Raw genomic sequence first — 15,385 nt, 5'->3', positions numbered from 1 at the left:
GAGCAAAAGAAAAGAGCTCCTGCAAGAATTGGATTCACACGGTCTACATTGCTGGAAACATTTTGCTTTACTCAGCATTCAAATAGTCAAATTAAAGGCACTGTTTGTAACATAGAGGTATAAAGGAACACACTTTGAATCCCAATGACCTTTTTGAAAAACTCTGTTAAAAAAACAACCCTCTTACCTATGGTGGACCTCTCCATTATGGATCCGTTATACATTCTGGGGAAAACAGGGCTGTTGTCATTGATGTCGGTCACCTGTACAACAAACTCTCCAGAATCTTCTATCAGCTTGTTGTTCCCGTCTAACATCTTGGCTGTCAAATGGTACAAGCTCTTCTCCTCTCTGTCCAGAGATCTGGTGACGAACAGGTCTCCTTTTTGATCTACAGTGAAGATGGTGTTTGCTCCTTCACCGTCAATTTTAAAGCTCTTGACTTCCACCGTCTTGCTCGACTTCAGCTGTGAAGGAATAGATGGTTTCAAATGAAAGTTTCAGCTGGTTTGACTTTTTTTCTCATTGGAAGAAGGATTCAAATAAACAACCAAACTTCAACAGTACACGCAAGTTATAAATGTGTAATTGCTTCTTATTTTCAATCTTAATTTAATTTAAATTTCTTTCTTTTTCTTTTTTTTTTGTTGGCTTTATTTCCTTTGCTAATTGTATTGCACCAAAATACCAGGTGAATTCCTGTAAATGAATCTTGTGTGCACTGAAGAGGTTTCTTGTATGGGCAAGACAATACCTTGTTTCCAAAAGATAAGTAAAATGTGATCATAAGTTATTGTCTTGTGATAAGATCCTATTTTAGATAGCTGTTAGCAACAAAGGACATTCTGCCAATGTTTCATTCATTATATTCATTTCATTTTTCATCTGATGGTGATTGTTTCCTCTCAACTAGCTAATTAGCAAAGTATTAGAGTTGAGAGACGAGCTCTAAAACAGGTATGTAGCTATTCATAATGTCTTTAGACTGAAAATCTCTCTAAAAATGCATCTAAGTCATCGTCAGAGTACTGCCAATGAGATCCAGGAATCCATTACAACAGAAGTGTTTTCCATCTTTCATACTTTACAATAACAGTTTTCCGACATAAAACAAATGGGACTAGACAAAACTTGGAACATAAAAAAATACACACTTCTTTGAAGCTCCCAAAATATCAACACTTGCCTGTGATTCTGTATTCATAAACAGTTCTCATTATTCAGATTTACATTGACCTACCTGTCCTATCTTGTAGGCGATGGGTGCGGGTTTCTCTTCCTCAACGTAGAGAGAGTTCCAGATCCACTCTCTCTTCTTTCTGAACAGGACAGGAAAGGTCTCCTTCTTTACAATCCCCATGGAGCTTGACTGCATCTTGCCTTCCACTACAGGAAGGCCAAAATCTTCAGCCACAGCAAGAGAGATCGACGAGACCACAGAGGCCATAAGCCCCATCATGGCACAGAGTTGAAGCCAAGCCATCATCTGTTTGACAGAAAAAAGGGGGAAGAATTATGGGGGAAGAGGGGTGAAAGAATGAAGAAAAGCGTGGGAAGGAAGAGGCAAGAGCGAAATAAGTGACGAGGAATATGGAGGGAGAAAGAAGAGAGAGGAGATCACATTAAAACCACTTATCAGCTGTGGACAGACCCCATCACTGTGCCAGGGTGAGACTCAGAGTGAAGGCCAAGGACTCCCTTTACCCTGACTGAGCTTGAGGTCTAGCATATCATTGGCGGCCAGGGCTCATAAACCTTTTCAGCCAGGGACCCAAATGAAACATTTAGCCTACCATGGGACCTGGGCTGAGGCGTATCACTGCTGTGGTCGTACTGGGATCTATTAAACATAGGCCCGTGACCCATTTTAGGTCCTGACCCACTGGTGAAGCATGAGAGACAGAAAGACACAGACAGACAGAGGGAGAAGGAGAACGGAACTGACATTAAAACCACTTAGGATGGCTGTCTTAATCAGCCATTAGAAAGATAATTTTCCAAAAAGTAGCTGTTTTGACATTTAGAATTTTTGATTGGTATTTTCCCCCTTGTACAGCATATAACATTTGGGAAAAAGGAAAGGATTTTGGCATAACACAAATGGATACAAGTTCTTACATATTTAGGATTATTAGGGAAAGAGGGGTCACATCCTCAAAGACATGCCTTTTCCTCGTGTTTTATTTAGACAGAATTGTAAGCATGTTAAGAATCCAGACCAGAGTGTTCCTACGAATTACTGTAAAAGCATGCTTGTGTTTTCATAAAGGTGTATGTGGTATACCATTTGCTCCCTACTTCGACAACAACAGATATGCAACCATTCTTCGTAGGTTTCCCCATCCACGTCAATGGCCTAATTCTACTGTTTACCTAGAGATTATCGAGGTTGAGGATAAAACCATTTTGTAGTAAATTAGTTATGAAATAGTATTACAATCTCATACTATTATAAAGTAGTGTGCTGTATTTTTTTTAATCAGATAAGCCTTCAAACTCATGGATTTATTTCCTTAGGATATTATCTTTACCAATAGCACCAAGACCAGACGTAAACAGAACACAGAATAAGAGTCTGCAGCAATTTCAGCTGCTCTGTGAAGAAATCATGTTCATTGTCAAGAAAAGTAGGGGACAGATAATTATATAATGACCTGATGATGGTACCAGGGAGATACCCAGATTTGACATATGTACCGTACTGTAACTGTCAGAAATCAAATATAATTTTAATATATATTCATGAAAGGTTATCAAGAATAAATCCTCAAAACCCCAAATGACAGATATAGAAAAACAGTTCACTTGTAATGCTTTTTTGAACATGTCTTAATCAGTGTTTTCATGGGGAAGCTCTACTTCTGATTTTCTCTTCTTCAGGTCTGAACGACAAAGCATGTATGATAAACAAAACTTGATATTTTGTTCAGAAGAACCAACTAACTCTGCACAACATCTTTACCCAAATAAAATACATGTTTCTCACTGAAAGGTAAACTACAATGTCGGTTCTTCCTCACATTTTGAACCTCACTGGCACCCCATCTGATTCACGGTTTTCTAAATGACTTTGACTTGGAGACATTTCTCTGTCTTGCATCACACCCGTGTTGCCTTCAAGCCTTTTTAGCACTATTTAACCAAAATGAAAATCTACAAGGAAAACAAACACCAGCTACCTTATAAACTTTACTCACGTTCCGTCTGACTCTCTCTCTCCCACATATCCCCCACCCCCCACCAGCAAGGGCTCTATCTAATAACTCAGAAATGCCAGAGAAATAATCTTCACAACATTTTAGACTATATGCGCTCCGCAGATATCTCAGCCCAGCCCTGGGCCATCCCCGTAGACAGATTAGAGCATTTTATTGTCTTCTAGCCATTAGTAGCAGGGAGGGAGGAAGAGAGATTACGATGAGGGGATTATACTCGCATAAAGTCTTCTCCCTCTAATGGCCTAATCTCGTATTCTGCTGACCTCCCCTGACCTCTTCACACGGCTCCCCACAAATCAGCTCAAACAAAGAGTCAACACTGTTTGTTTGGCTTTCACTCCACATCCTTTTGTTGGGGGTTTATATTTTTGCTCTTGTGTTTTTTGTTTGCTTCGAGTTGTTATTTATTCTTTTCAGGACTAAATTGGTAATTCACAAATGATACTCTATTATTGAATATTTACTGGGGACTTTCGATGGGGGTGTGAGAGATTAAGGATATTATTGTTGACTAAATATCTCTGTTAATAAATGACAAAAAACAAGATATTTGTTCTTCTAAACCGTCATCATATTTGCGGATATCCCTATTGTTTCCATATTTTGTCTTCTTAGTCATTAAACCATTATCTTTTAGAGATTTTGATGATTTTTGATGTCAGAGTTTTCATAGCTAATAGCCCTTAATTAACTCATCAGATAATTTATTTCCAAATGCATACATGTCCCAGTTTTACCATCACATTAGCACATCAGAAACACCAGCCTGAAACCACTGTGACATGCTACTTAAAACAGATTGTGGTGTGTTGCAGTAAGATTTATTTGCCTTTTTTTTCAACTTTCCCAATGCCTAGACTCTCTTTGCATAAGCCTGAGTCAGACCATTTGGGAAAACCAAAAAGAGTCTAAACCATCATGACCAAAGAGAAACCGTCATGTAAGGATAAAGAGGATACATGAAAAGAGCCTTTTAACTGTAATTCAACCAGTATCATATCATCAGTTTATTTAGCATAAACTGTATATTGTTTGCGTTGTTTAGAAGTAGCATTTTGTCAAACTACAAAAGGTGTAGCTTTCTTTAACGTCACTGCTCTCAGTAGACAGTAAAACAAAGACACTTCAAAGTAAGACAATGCCACTGTTTAAGGCCGAACATGTTTCCTGAGGCGATCCTGCAGTGTCCTTCAAACTCTGCTTAGTGGAACTGTGTGTCAGCCATATCCTTCCTCTTTACTTGTTCTGGGCAAACAAAGCACTCAAACCCTGTGCTTTATAGTACATGTGCTTTCTCACGCACAGACAGTCAAAAACACAGGCCAGAAAGTAGGAGACCTTTAGTAACTATAAAGGAAAAAACAATGAAATAAGAAAAAGTCTGTTGTGTCTTTTTTTAATTATATGATTGTCACCTGGTTACAGCTTTAAACGATTTGGATGCTAACTGCTGCAGGGAAACTACGAACACATTTCTTGTAGTTGTTATTATTATCATCCTTTAAAGTGGATAATGTAGATAATCAGATTTTTAAATCAGTTGATGGATGTAACTAAAGATCTCTGATAGGGATCATTATGAGACGTTGTTTACCCTATGTAAATCTTTATTAAGAAAATATTCCCTTAAAAAGATAATCTATGACTGTGTTCTAACATATTGCATTAATACTGAAATAAATGGGGCTTTAGCTTTATTGGATGTGAGCTAAGCCTACATTTAATTAAAAAAAAGATTTTCGAGATTTGTTCAGTTCTTTAAATTAAACACTAATCTGAGTTTATATCTTTTGTCTTGGTTTGGACTCCTGTTTGTTTTTGTTCTATTGCTAAACATGTTCTGTGGGTTGGTACTATCCACTGGAAGGTTTAAGAACATTTATGTCACCACAACAGTCAATGCTGATGAATATCTTCAGACATTCGACAAGGAACATTTGAGATTGTATAAACATATCTGATATATCATTTTGAATAAAGAATAAGAAATTTAAAGCCAGAATGTTACCAAAAATGTGTAATGGCCACATCCTGATTGGATTATGCAACACATTCAACTTAATTCTTGGAATATTTCTCTAAAAAGCATTTTAATCACGAAAACTGTTAACATCTCAAGATACTCCTTGACTCATAACTCAACTTAACTATCCCTTATCACCTTACATGCATATAACCTCTTACTCAAACACATTTCCAATCATATCCTATGACTCATAGTTTCGGTAATGATAAGTCCTTTGGCAACATCTAAAAATGGCATTTTTTAAAATCACATTTTCGTTAAGCAGGCCTTACTCCTCCCCTTTTATCAGCAACAGGAAGTATAAACACAATGTCTTTTGGGAAATAACATGGGGTCTGTTAATGAGGGGCCGTTATTAGTGAGTGGACACACCCTTCCTGGCATTCAGCTGCTGCTACTGACTTCATGTCTCCCTTTCTCTCGCCTCCTCATTTGTCTGCTGTCTTAATTTTTTTCTGTTTGTGTCACACTCCATCTTTATCCTCCGTGTCTCTGTTTCTTGATGTCTTGTACTTAAAGTCTGTCTCTTTATTTTGCTCATATTTTATTTTAGTCCCTTTCTTCAGAGTTCTCTCAGTCATTTCTTTTCTCTTAAATGTTTACCTCTTTGTCTGAAGTTGAATCCCTCGAGGTAAAAGATTGCATCTGGATGTTCGTACAGTCTATTTCTGTATCTGAAGTATCGTCCCTCCCTTTTCCCTTTTCTCACCTTTTCTTCTTCACCTCACTTCTTTTCTCATTCCTGTCACTCGCTCTACCTTTCACCTTAAACGCAGATTTAGCACTTTAATGGGTGTTGCAGGGCAGAAAAACAAAGCTACAACAGGCTCAATAAATCGCTCTGTTTAACTTCAGCTTTCTTTTAAACCCTTTACTGTCACTTTAGAATCAGAGCAGAGTAAACAGAGGCATTGATGGAAACTGGCATAGTGTTGAGTATGATCAAGAAGATGTAAAATGAAGTTTAGATTTTTTTTGTATCCACCCGTCATTTTGATTTACAATGATTGTTGTTAATCTTTTGATAATCACACTTATATTCCTCACGACTGCAAGCATCATGGTGGAAAGCTCACTTCAGGATTACTCAAAGTTATTTATGGAAGCATTTATCAAAGACATCTTTCAGAGGTAAGGAGAATAAATAACATCCAGGAATATCTGTAATTACATCTGTACATTGTCCGCAGGCTCGGGAGCATGTGAGAGTGTGATGGAGGAGTAGAGATACAGTTGTCATTCTGCGGGATGTTTTGTGACTGGCAGACAGGTCTGACCTAGTTTCACTCAACCAAAGGCTAAAGCACAGAAACGAGTCAACAAGACCTCATACTCCTGGAGCTCGCTGAAGGGACGACGAAGTTCCTGCACAAGTTTGTTTGTGTTGTCAGGGTTTTAACATACTCCTGTCCTTCATGATGAAATCTGAGTAGGGACAAAGCAGGTGTCAATTTTCTCTGCGTGTCACTCAACACAACTTTGGGAACTGGATAAACACAAAAAGTTCAATATTTAATATTGTATATTTTTGGTTATTTGAATGTAACACATTTAAATATAGTTGGCTGTGTCGTTCACATCATCACATGTCATCTGCTGACTTAAATTCCCCCTAGTTGCTTCACCCAACACCTGAGATTCACAGGAAAGAGGTGTCTTCCCTGAAGAGCTGGCAGCATCTCCAATTTTAATACCATGATAAAAAGTCATTCAAATGTGCTAAGTGTCTTGATGTTCCCCAGATTAAAATAAATTGACTACATTAGTGTTTCAGCAGCCATTTCCTAAAGCAGAAAACGCACATGTTGTTATCTGTTAATGCTGTTGTAAGTCGACACATAGAAACAAGCACCGTTTAAAGCATGTATTTCTGTGGTTGAAATAAAAAAAGGTGACGTGTTCCAATAGTCAGCTGAAAGTTGCATTGATTAGACAAATACAATACTCTCTACTGACTGAATGGAACAAAAAGACCTCCACCACGTGCCCCTTTTTTTGACAAAGGCTTGATAACTGCAAGGAGTGGTGGTGGGTAAATTAAAGACAGTTTTCCCACTGTGCCATCATGTCATGTCTGTGATTTGTTGTAGATTTATATGTCACCAATGACATTGTCCAAATTATGTAACCCTGTGTACTGAATGGACTACTAACAGCATGCTAAGACCACAGTTTAAAAATGTTCAGTTAAAATATCCTAACCTCAGTGGACAATGTGTTTCATGCAGGATGAAGGATTTCATTTTGAAGAAGCCTCAAGTTGCACTCTTTGGACAACTGGCTGGTTGGCCATGTAGTTTATTCGGGTCTTTCACCGTCACCCGAGAATGATCCTTTTTTTATCTTTTTAAAATCTATAGGTCGGACTCTTATACAATCAAATCAATCTTTAAAAGGAAACCAGGTTACCATTAAATTAATTAAGGCTATTCTTACTCCCTTGGTAATGAACCATGTTGATGTTAATGATTGATGACCCTGATGAAGGCCACAAGCCAAAACACATCCGTCTAATTTGTTAATAATGTTGATCTTCATACAAGTGTTGCTGGAGCTTTTTGATCCTCTTCATGCACCTTGGTAGTTGGTGAAGTTGTGCCAGAACATCCCACTCTGCTTCTTCATGACATTGATGACCATAATTGTGATCTCTACCATCTGCCCTTGATTAAATCTTTACCTGGACCCAAGATAGTCGACTGGAACAGATTAACATTAATAAATGTGTTTCAACAATATCTAAATTCAATGCTGCCATAAGCTCCAAAAGCACTCCACAGGTTAATGTAAGCAAGAGTTTAAGTGTGCAAGCTAATATACCATTCTTGATGCCTGGACCAAGATCATTTGTACAAGTTTTTTTTCTCTCTTTTTTTGGAGGTATTCTCTTCCATGAGAAGCCGGAGGGATACCAAACGGCCTCCTGTTGTCTCTATTTTTCCATTTTTCCATGTTTCTATTGTTGATCCTGTGCAAAACTTTCTCATCAACTAACAGGCCTCTTGTTGAGCTGTCTTGTTACACACAAATCTCTTTGCAAATAAAGTCTTTAAAAAAAAAAAAGTCCTTAAAGTTTAGTTTACCTAAGTATTTCTTAACTATCCTAAAATCTGGACTTTGTGTATTTAAATTTATGCTCCACAGTAACAGATTTCAAAGCTTCAAACTGTGTGTGGTGTCAAACTGCTGAATACTGTAGTGAGTGTCTGTGGTTGAGATTAAAATAAGTTTAATCACAGAGCAGCTTCTAACAATCTGTCTGTCAGCAAGTCACACAAGGACCCGCTACCAGACACACGAACACACACACGCGCACACACACACACACACACGCACACACACACACACACAGTGTGTACTCACTGACCCTGTCCTGTTATGGACTGTATTCCAACTCAGATTGGTTGTTCACTCTTTCTGGTTTATTCTGTTTTTTTACACAATCAGACTTATCTGTTTGATACAATTGAACCAGTAATAATTTGATTTAGGCCTGCTGTAAAACGGACAGTAATGACCAAAATCTAAAAATAACTTAAGTTATTTGGTTTTGGCTCAGCTGTCAGCCCCCATCTCTGCTTAAGGCTAAACATTTTCCAACTTCAGCAACCCAGCATTTTCCTGTCGTGTACTGAATATCCCCACTGATTCACTAGGGGATGGATGTTAAACCCATATAACTAGAATGTTTAGGGAAATCAAATCTCTTCCGAATACTTGTGCGATAGTCAGTAAAGTGCAGAATACAGGTCAGACACTGAAGATAAAACCCTAACTGGGTCTTTCACTTGTAATCAGGAATTTCAGCTGAGCTAACATCCCCACATCTGGACAGCTTGTCAACTACTCTGACATATATCTGAATGAACGAATGAATGGCTCTAATCAGGAATTTTATTTGTGCATGCATGTGTGTATGAGAACATTTGTGTGTGTGTGTGTGTGTGTGTGTGTGTGTGTGTGTGTGTGTGTGTGTGTGTGTGTGTGTGTGTGTGTGTGTGTGTGTGTGTGTGTGTGTGTGTGTGTGTGTGTGTGTGTGTGTGTGTGTGTGTGTGTGGCAGGGTGAAGTCTCCCAGATGGCACCCGAAGGATTTTCCCCCCTGGTTAGTTCCCTCTCCAGGAATTAAACCATTGGGTTTAGTTGCATAGACAGCTTTAAATGTTGTGACAGCATCAAGTCATCTCTGTCACTATGGCCTACTCATCCAGATCCACAGAAAAACGTAATTTCAAAGAAAGCATTAATGTGTGCATGGATAAAAAAAAAGGGGACAATTGCAATAGAGTTCTGGTAGTGTTTGATAATGCTGTACCAAACTCTAAAGCCTTAAAAATGGCCTGAATAACCTCTCAAATAGTCACTGGTTTAGCTTCGCTTGTTAAGTATAATTCAATGAAGCCTGTTCAAAATAAACTGCAGAAGAAGAAATAAGATTGAAAAAAAAAAAAGAATTTAGAGCAGGGATGTCCATAGCCGACAATTAACTGACCAAATCTGGCTACTCTGATATATTCATTAATACTTCATAGGTTTAAACTCTGACACCAAGTTGACAGATGCAGAAGAAAAGAGAGATTTTTTTTTTTGTGGAATTAAAAAAAAAATGAACAGCTGAACTCCTCCTGATGGATTTAGTTTGTTTGAGACTTTTTTTTTCTTCCCCCTGCTCTTTCTACAGATCATCCTGTATCGTCTTAATGGTCACAGCCGTCTGTGCTCAGGAATGACAGTCCACCCTCTGGGGAAAAGAGGAAGGGGAGGGAGGGAGGGAGGGGGGGGGGACAGCGCTCAATTACAGCATTCAAATCTACACCGAGCTGTCCGAGATCATTGGCGTACCATATGTGAACAGTGACGGTTGGCGACAGTCTGTCCTTACAGGGGTTATAACCATGGTATCAAGTTATTTCTGTGCCTTCCTCAGGACGCTTTCACTTGTATTGATGAGCGTTTCACCCTGGGGTGACTGAGACAGTAGCCTGGAGGGTTTTCAAAAGAGACTGGACTACATTTTCCAATAAAAACCTTTTCAAACACTTAGAAATATTACACTCCAATTTGATATAGGAAAGCACTGGATGTGCATTCAGACATAAAATACAGCAGAATTTTCAAAACACTGAGATAAAGAAAGATATCTTACCGCACAGGCTGCAATTCAAGCAGAAGTGTTCAGACCTCTGTTTTCGCTCAAACTGAAATCCTTAAACGTGCCTCCCTTCACACCCACTGGGTTTATTCTTATAATGTGGCAGGTTGTGGTAGAAATTAGAGGCTGGTAGGTGGTCGTGTGCTCAACAGGGAGTATAACCGCCTCCTGATTCAACTCTGTCTCTTCCTCGCTCTCGCTTCTTTTCTTTTTTGACTGTGGGCGCTTTCTGATGTTGAAAGAGAGCAGCAGGTGTTGTTGTACAGACAGGGATTTCTGTCTCCCTTGACTTGTTTTTAGAAAAAAAAAAACCCAACAACAACACAATTTTCTGTACAATTCCTGTTACTGGACTGTGGAGAAAATAATAAGAGAAGTCAGTGATGATGGAGTACAGGTGGATGCCTCTTGAAGGATAAAGTATTCCAGAGTTAGATTTTCAGAAAGTCGAAACAATCTCAGAGAGCGCCACCTATTTAGTCTCTTCTCACACATAAAACAAAAAAAAAAACCTCCAGTGGCTCCAGTTTGAAGTTGATTAATGGTCTTTCATTTTTTTCTTCCCAGGGAATCAAGGTTCCAGTCCAAGAGTCCAACAGGTTTTCAAGTGTCTCCTGCCTTTTTTTGTCCCTTCGTATTTGATGTGGTTTTCTCCCCAAGTAGCAAATAAGCGCAATGTGGAACCCCAGCTGTCTGACCACAGTCCTCTTTCTCTCACACAGGTCACTGCCCACTTCCTCTTCCTGTTATTGTCAATGTTCTTCGATGGTGCTCCCTGCTACCGCTCCTCTTCCTGACCTGGAAAGGGTGTGTGTGGGGGGGCCGATACACACGAGAGGTATATGCAGAAGTAAGGGATCAGCTGAAAAGCAGACAGAAAAGAAAAAAAAACAAAGACAGAGAAGCAGGGAGGGAGCGCATATGTCAGAACCGCTCAAAGACGCTTGGAGAGGCAGAGAAAGCAGCCGGCTCATGTTCGTGAAGCAGATGGAGTGAGTGTGTGAGAGGCAAGAAGAGGGGAGGAGGGAGGGTGATGAAGAGTAAGGTGAGAGAGGCGTTACTTCTCCTTGAAAAGCAAGAGGGAAAGAGAGAGAGATGAAGAGTGGGGGGGGGGGGATTTATTATTCATCTGTGTGAGATAAGGATTAAGTTAAACAGGTTATTGGGGATAATCCTCAGAGATTTCCCCACATGAGGCTAGTAAATATTTCAGAGGGCTGACTTTGCCAGAGATTTTGTGTGTGAGCGTGTGTGTGTGTGTGTGTGTGTGTGTGTGTGTGTGTGATAGAGAGAGAAAGAGCGAGAGAGAGAGAGAGAGAGAGAGAGAGAGAGAGCGTATCTGACAGAAAGATCTTGACTAAGCTGGTAAATGAGATGAGTTGGATGCCCCGCCACACACACATTTCACCCACCCCCTTCTCTTTAGGGGGAGAGCCGGTCGTCAGTAATTTGGCGAATTGGACAGGAAAGCCGACTGTGTGTTTTTACATGAAAGCTCTCCTGTGACAGCAGTAGCGGTCCTGTCGTTTCGGGTTTTTTTTCCACCTCCATCCTCTCTGTCTTTGTCCGTCTCTCTGGTTATTTGCATTTTCAGTTCCACACTACATACAATCTTTTCAATACAGCTGGGAAAAGAGCTGTCTGACATCAACATGACAAAAAATCAACGTTTACTTTGAGTCCTCTTCTCTCACTCGCAGTAGCTGTGTTTGTATCAGCGATACAGGGGAGTCATACAAAATTTATTTTTTTCAACAAGTTTTACAAAATGAAGGACAAAACAGTTGCTTGTAAGTCCCTTAGAAAAAAAAAAGTTATAACATTAACGTATGTTAAAGCTCCCAAACTAAAAAAGATCATCAGGGACGTGATTGACTTTTTTTCGTATGTGATTATCCATAATCACATACGGTGTGTTCACTGTGACAGTACTTTATAACTTCTTTATAATACTTCCTGTAGCATTGCCCAACTCTGCAGGAATTATTTTAACGCAGAAAGAAATCAGAGATATCAGATCCTCCTGTCATCCTGAGCGTCTGTAAGGTACCTCGATTCAGGAATTTGAGTTCATTGCTCTTGTAATCACTTTAGAACAACTTCTGAAAGTGCAGACCCCACCCATCCATCCGAAATCTTGACGCTGTGCGGGCTATATTCAAATGAGCAACTCATAAAGGTTTCAGTGGTTGGATTTCTCAAAAAATGTGAAACATTTTCAGGACTTTATTTTTTTTTTAAAACGCTGATGTGTAAGTGTTTAAACCTGCAGCTGGCTTTAAGCTTTTCTTCGTGTAGACAATTTGCAGTGGTAATATGACAAATGTAGCAGTGTGAACAATTTAAACGAGGAAGGAACTCAACACATTTGTGGCAGTCATCAGTCGGTTTCATGAGAAGGGATTTGAGCTAAAAGGCCTCCTTGTCACCGAGTCGGTGTTTATCATCTATTGTTAAAGTGGATCATCCAACAGTTTTACACAATGGCTACTTCTACTGGCTGTTATTATTATCATGAGAGCAAAGCAGAGAAGGAAGTCAGGTCGATGTAAAAAAGCTAACAAAATCAGATCTTGAAGTAGACAGGGTGGATAGATGGGTCAAACTTATGCATTTTATTTCCACCAGTATTCCCAAACACAATGAACTATAATCACAAGTGTATTATACACACAAATATTCAATGCCATGCACATAATAAAACTCTTTACGCACAACCCAACCCAAGATGTCCATTAAAGAATGGTAAAAAAAAAAACCTTGAAAACCTTGTCAGAAAAAGCTTATTTTGGTGGTTCTGATCATTTCTAAGGACTGCTCGAGCATGGCAGGTCACATGTGCCAATCAAATTTCTCCCCCAATTACTACGCATTGCAACCATCCGATTCGCTGTCCTCATCATTCTAAAATATCTAGCCACACTAATGGAGCAGGCAGACATATTTGGTTTTACAGCTTTACTCTCTCCTTATGTCAAAATCCTCCATAAACTGTCTGTAGAGGATGTGGATGTGGATTGCTGGTTTGTTGGAAACTAACTTTAAATTCAAAATAACAAGTGACCAGTGGAGATGGAAGGCCCAAACTTTTGGCTTCCAGCAGGGGAAGTTACTGGGAGGCTTTAACGTTTCTTGAGGTTCTTTATCTTAACTTAAACTTAATTGTGTTTTCGAAATGTAACCAAGTTTAGGTCCACTAGTGAGGATGCCAGTGGCTGAGAACAGATGTTTATACACGTTCTGTCAGCTGTTGGTCCCATCTAAAGAATAGAAGCGATAACAACTGATAACACACCAATTAATGTTATGATAACATCTGCAGTGGGTGTGTATGCTATATGAACCAACAAGCTGCCATCACAGCAGGACAACATACTATATGTATCGTATGCATGGTGTGCATTTCTTTATTTTTCTATTTTTTTTAATATTATATTGTCCCTTTTTTTCTTACGTTTCCCAGCTGAAATATAACGATTTTCAGCATCTGAATTTCTTTGTAAAAAAAACAAAAAACATGCAACTTCCGGGAATATATCTCACTCTCTACACTCTTTGTCCAGGAGTGTGTGTGTGCATGTGTAGGTGTGTGTCTGTGTCAAACTGTCATTTCAGAGGGATAAGTGAAAGACTAGAGACATTTATGACAGTTTCACACCAGAGAGAAAGAAAGGCATGAAGGACAGCCAAAGGATTTTCACGTCATAGTTTTATGTTTCTGTGCATTCTCTTATTTTATTTTTTTTGGCTGTGAGAGTATTCGTAATGATTGGAAACTGTACCTTTAAATTACCTATAGTTGGGTTAAATCAGGCCGAATGTGGCATAAAGACAGTGATTTATGTATGTGCAGGAAACGAACAAGGAGAGGAAGTGACAAATAGAAAGAGTTTGTCTACATGTCGGCTGTCTGTTTTCTTTCGGTAAAAGAGGCGACATGTGCGAGAGTGATGGATGTCCCACAAACAAATAACAAAACGTCACAAATATGATGGAAAATCTCTTGTTTACACATTTCATTTCCTCTCCCCCTGTGTCTCTCTGTCATTCTGTCTTTTCAAAAATCCTCATGCTCCTGGCCTACTTTTTCTTCAACGAGGAAAAAAAAAACACTTTGGCACTAAAAATTGCATCCTCGCTCCAATCATGACATGTAAGGAAACGGGTGATATTCCCCCACTGGTGGTTTGACTGGAAGAATACCAGTGGGAGATGAAACATCAAGAACTGGAGGACTGAGAGAGAGAGAAAGGGCCAACACAGAGAGAGAGAGAGGCAAATGTCTGACATGACAGCTCTTTTTTAACAGTTCTAGATCTGCCTGAAGGGGCCGCTTTCATCATTAACACCTACAATGCTTTTGTATAAGCAGAGAGGAGACAGAATAACATGAAGTACAGAAATCTCCACTAAAAATACTGCAGCAAAGGTGGGTCATATCAGGGGGAAGAGATGTTAGATGTCTCAGGTTCCTTCAAAGTCAACACACAAAAGAGTTATATATAAATAATATAATATCTACTTACTTGCAATATTAAATCAGTATGAATTTACAGTGACCATAGTTTCGCTAAACTGTTAAATCGCATGTGAAATATAGGTTCTCATTACTTTTGCCCACAAATTAAACTTGAAGAGCTCTGTAACATGTGCAAAAGAGGTGAACATATCATGATCTTGTCTCCCTCTAACACCACCTTTCAGAACAAATATATTCAGTTTGGGGTCAGGTAACCTTAGCCGTTTTCACATAAACACTACGGATAATATCCAGAGGCCTGCTCCGGAGATTCTCCCGACCTAGCAATTCACATATGCATCTCACAACTCTAGGCTCTTCCTGTCAGATGGGAGGGGCGGCTGGGGGTCCTCTGAGGTGTAGATGTGTTGTAAAAAAAACGACCCGAGAGCAGCAGACAAAGTACTAGCTGTCACGGTATAGAAACGTCACTCGAGATGAACTCTGCGGAGAATATGCTGCAGCATTCACA

The 15,385-nt window shown here is 39.3% G+C and overlaps 1 protein-coding gene across 1 annotated transcript in view; it reads right to left on the bottom strand.

Moving 5' to 3' along the window:
• The window catches only part of cdh5 (cadherin 5), a 34,142-nt gene extending 22,756 nt beyond the window's left edge, over positions 1-11,386 (bottom strand). Inside the window, exons 1-3 of the mRNA XM_079362226.1 lie at positions 10,389-11,386; positions 1,241-1,486; positions 188-467 (exon numbers count right to left, since the gene is read on the bottom strand). Of these exons, the coding sequence (XP_079218352.1) occupies positions 188-467; positions 1,241-1,486 (526 nt within the window). The 5' untranslated portion in view covers positions 10,389-11,386. The remainder of the gene's footprint in view (positions 1-187; positions 468-1,240; positions 1,487-10,388) is intronic.
• Between the last annotated feature and the right edge of the window lie 3,999 nt (positions 11,387-15,385).

This window comes from Symphodus melops (assembly GCF_947650265.1).
Source record: "Symphodus melops genome assembly, chromosome: 15".
Taxonomy (NCBI): domain Eukaryota; kingdom Metazoa; phylum Chordata; class Actinopteri; order Labriformes; family Labridae; genus Symphodus; species Symphodus melops.
This window is presented reverse-complemented; position numbering and strand designations above follow the sequence as displayed.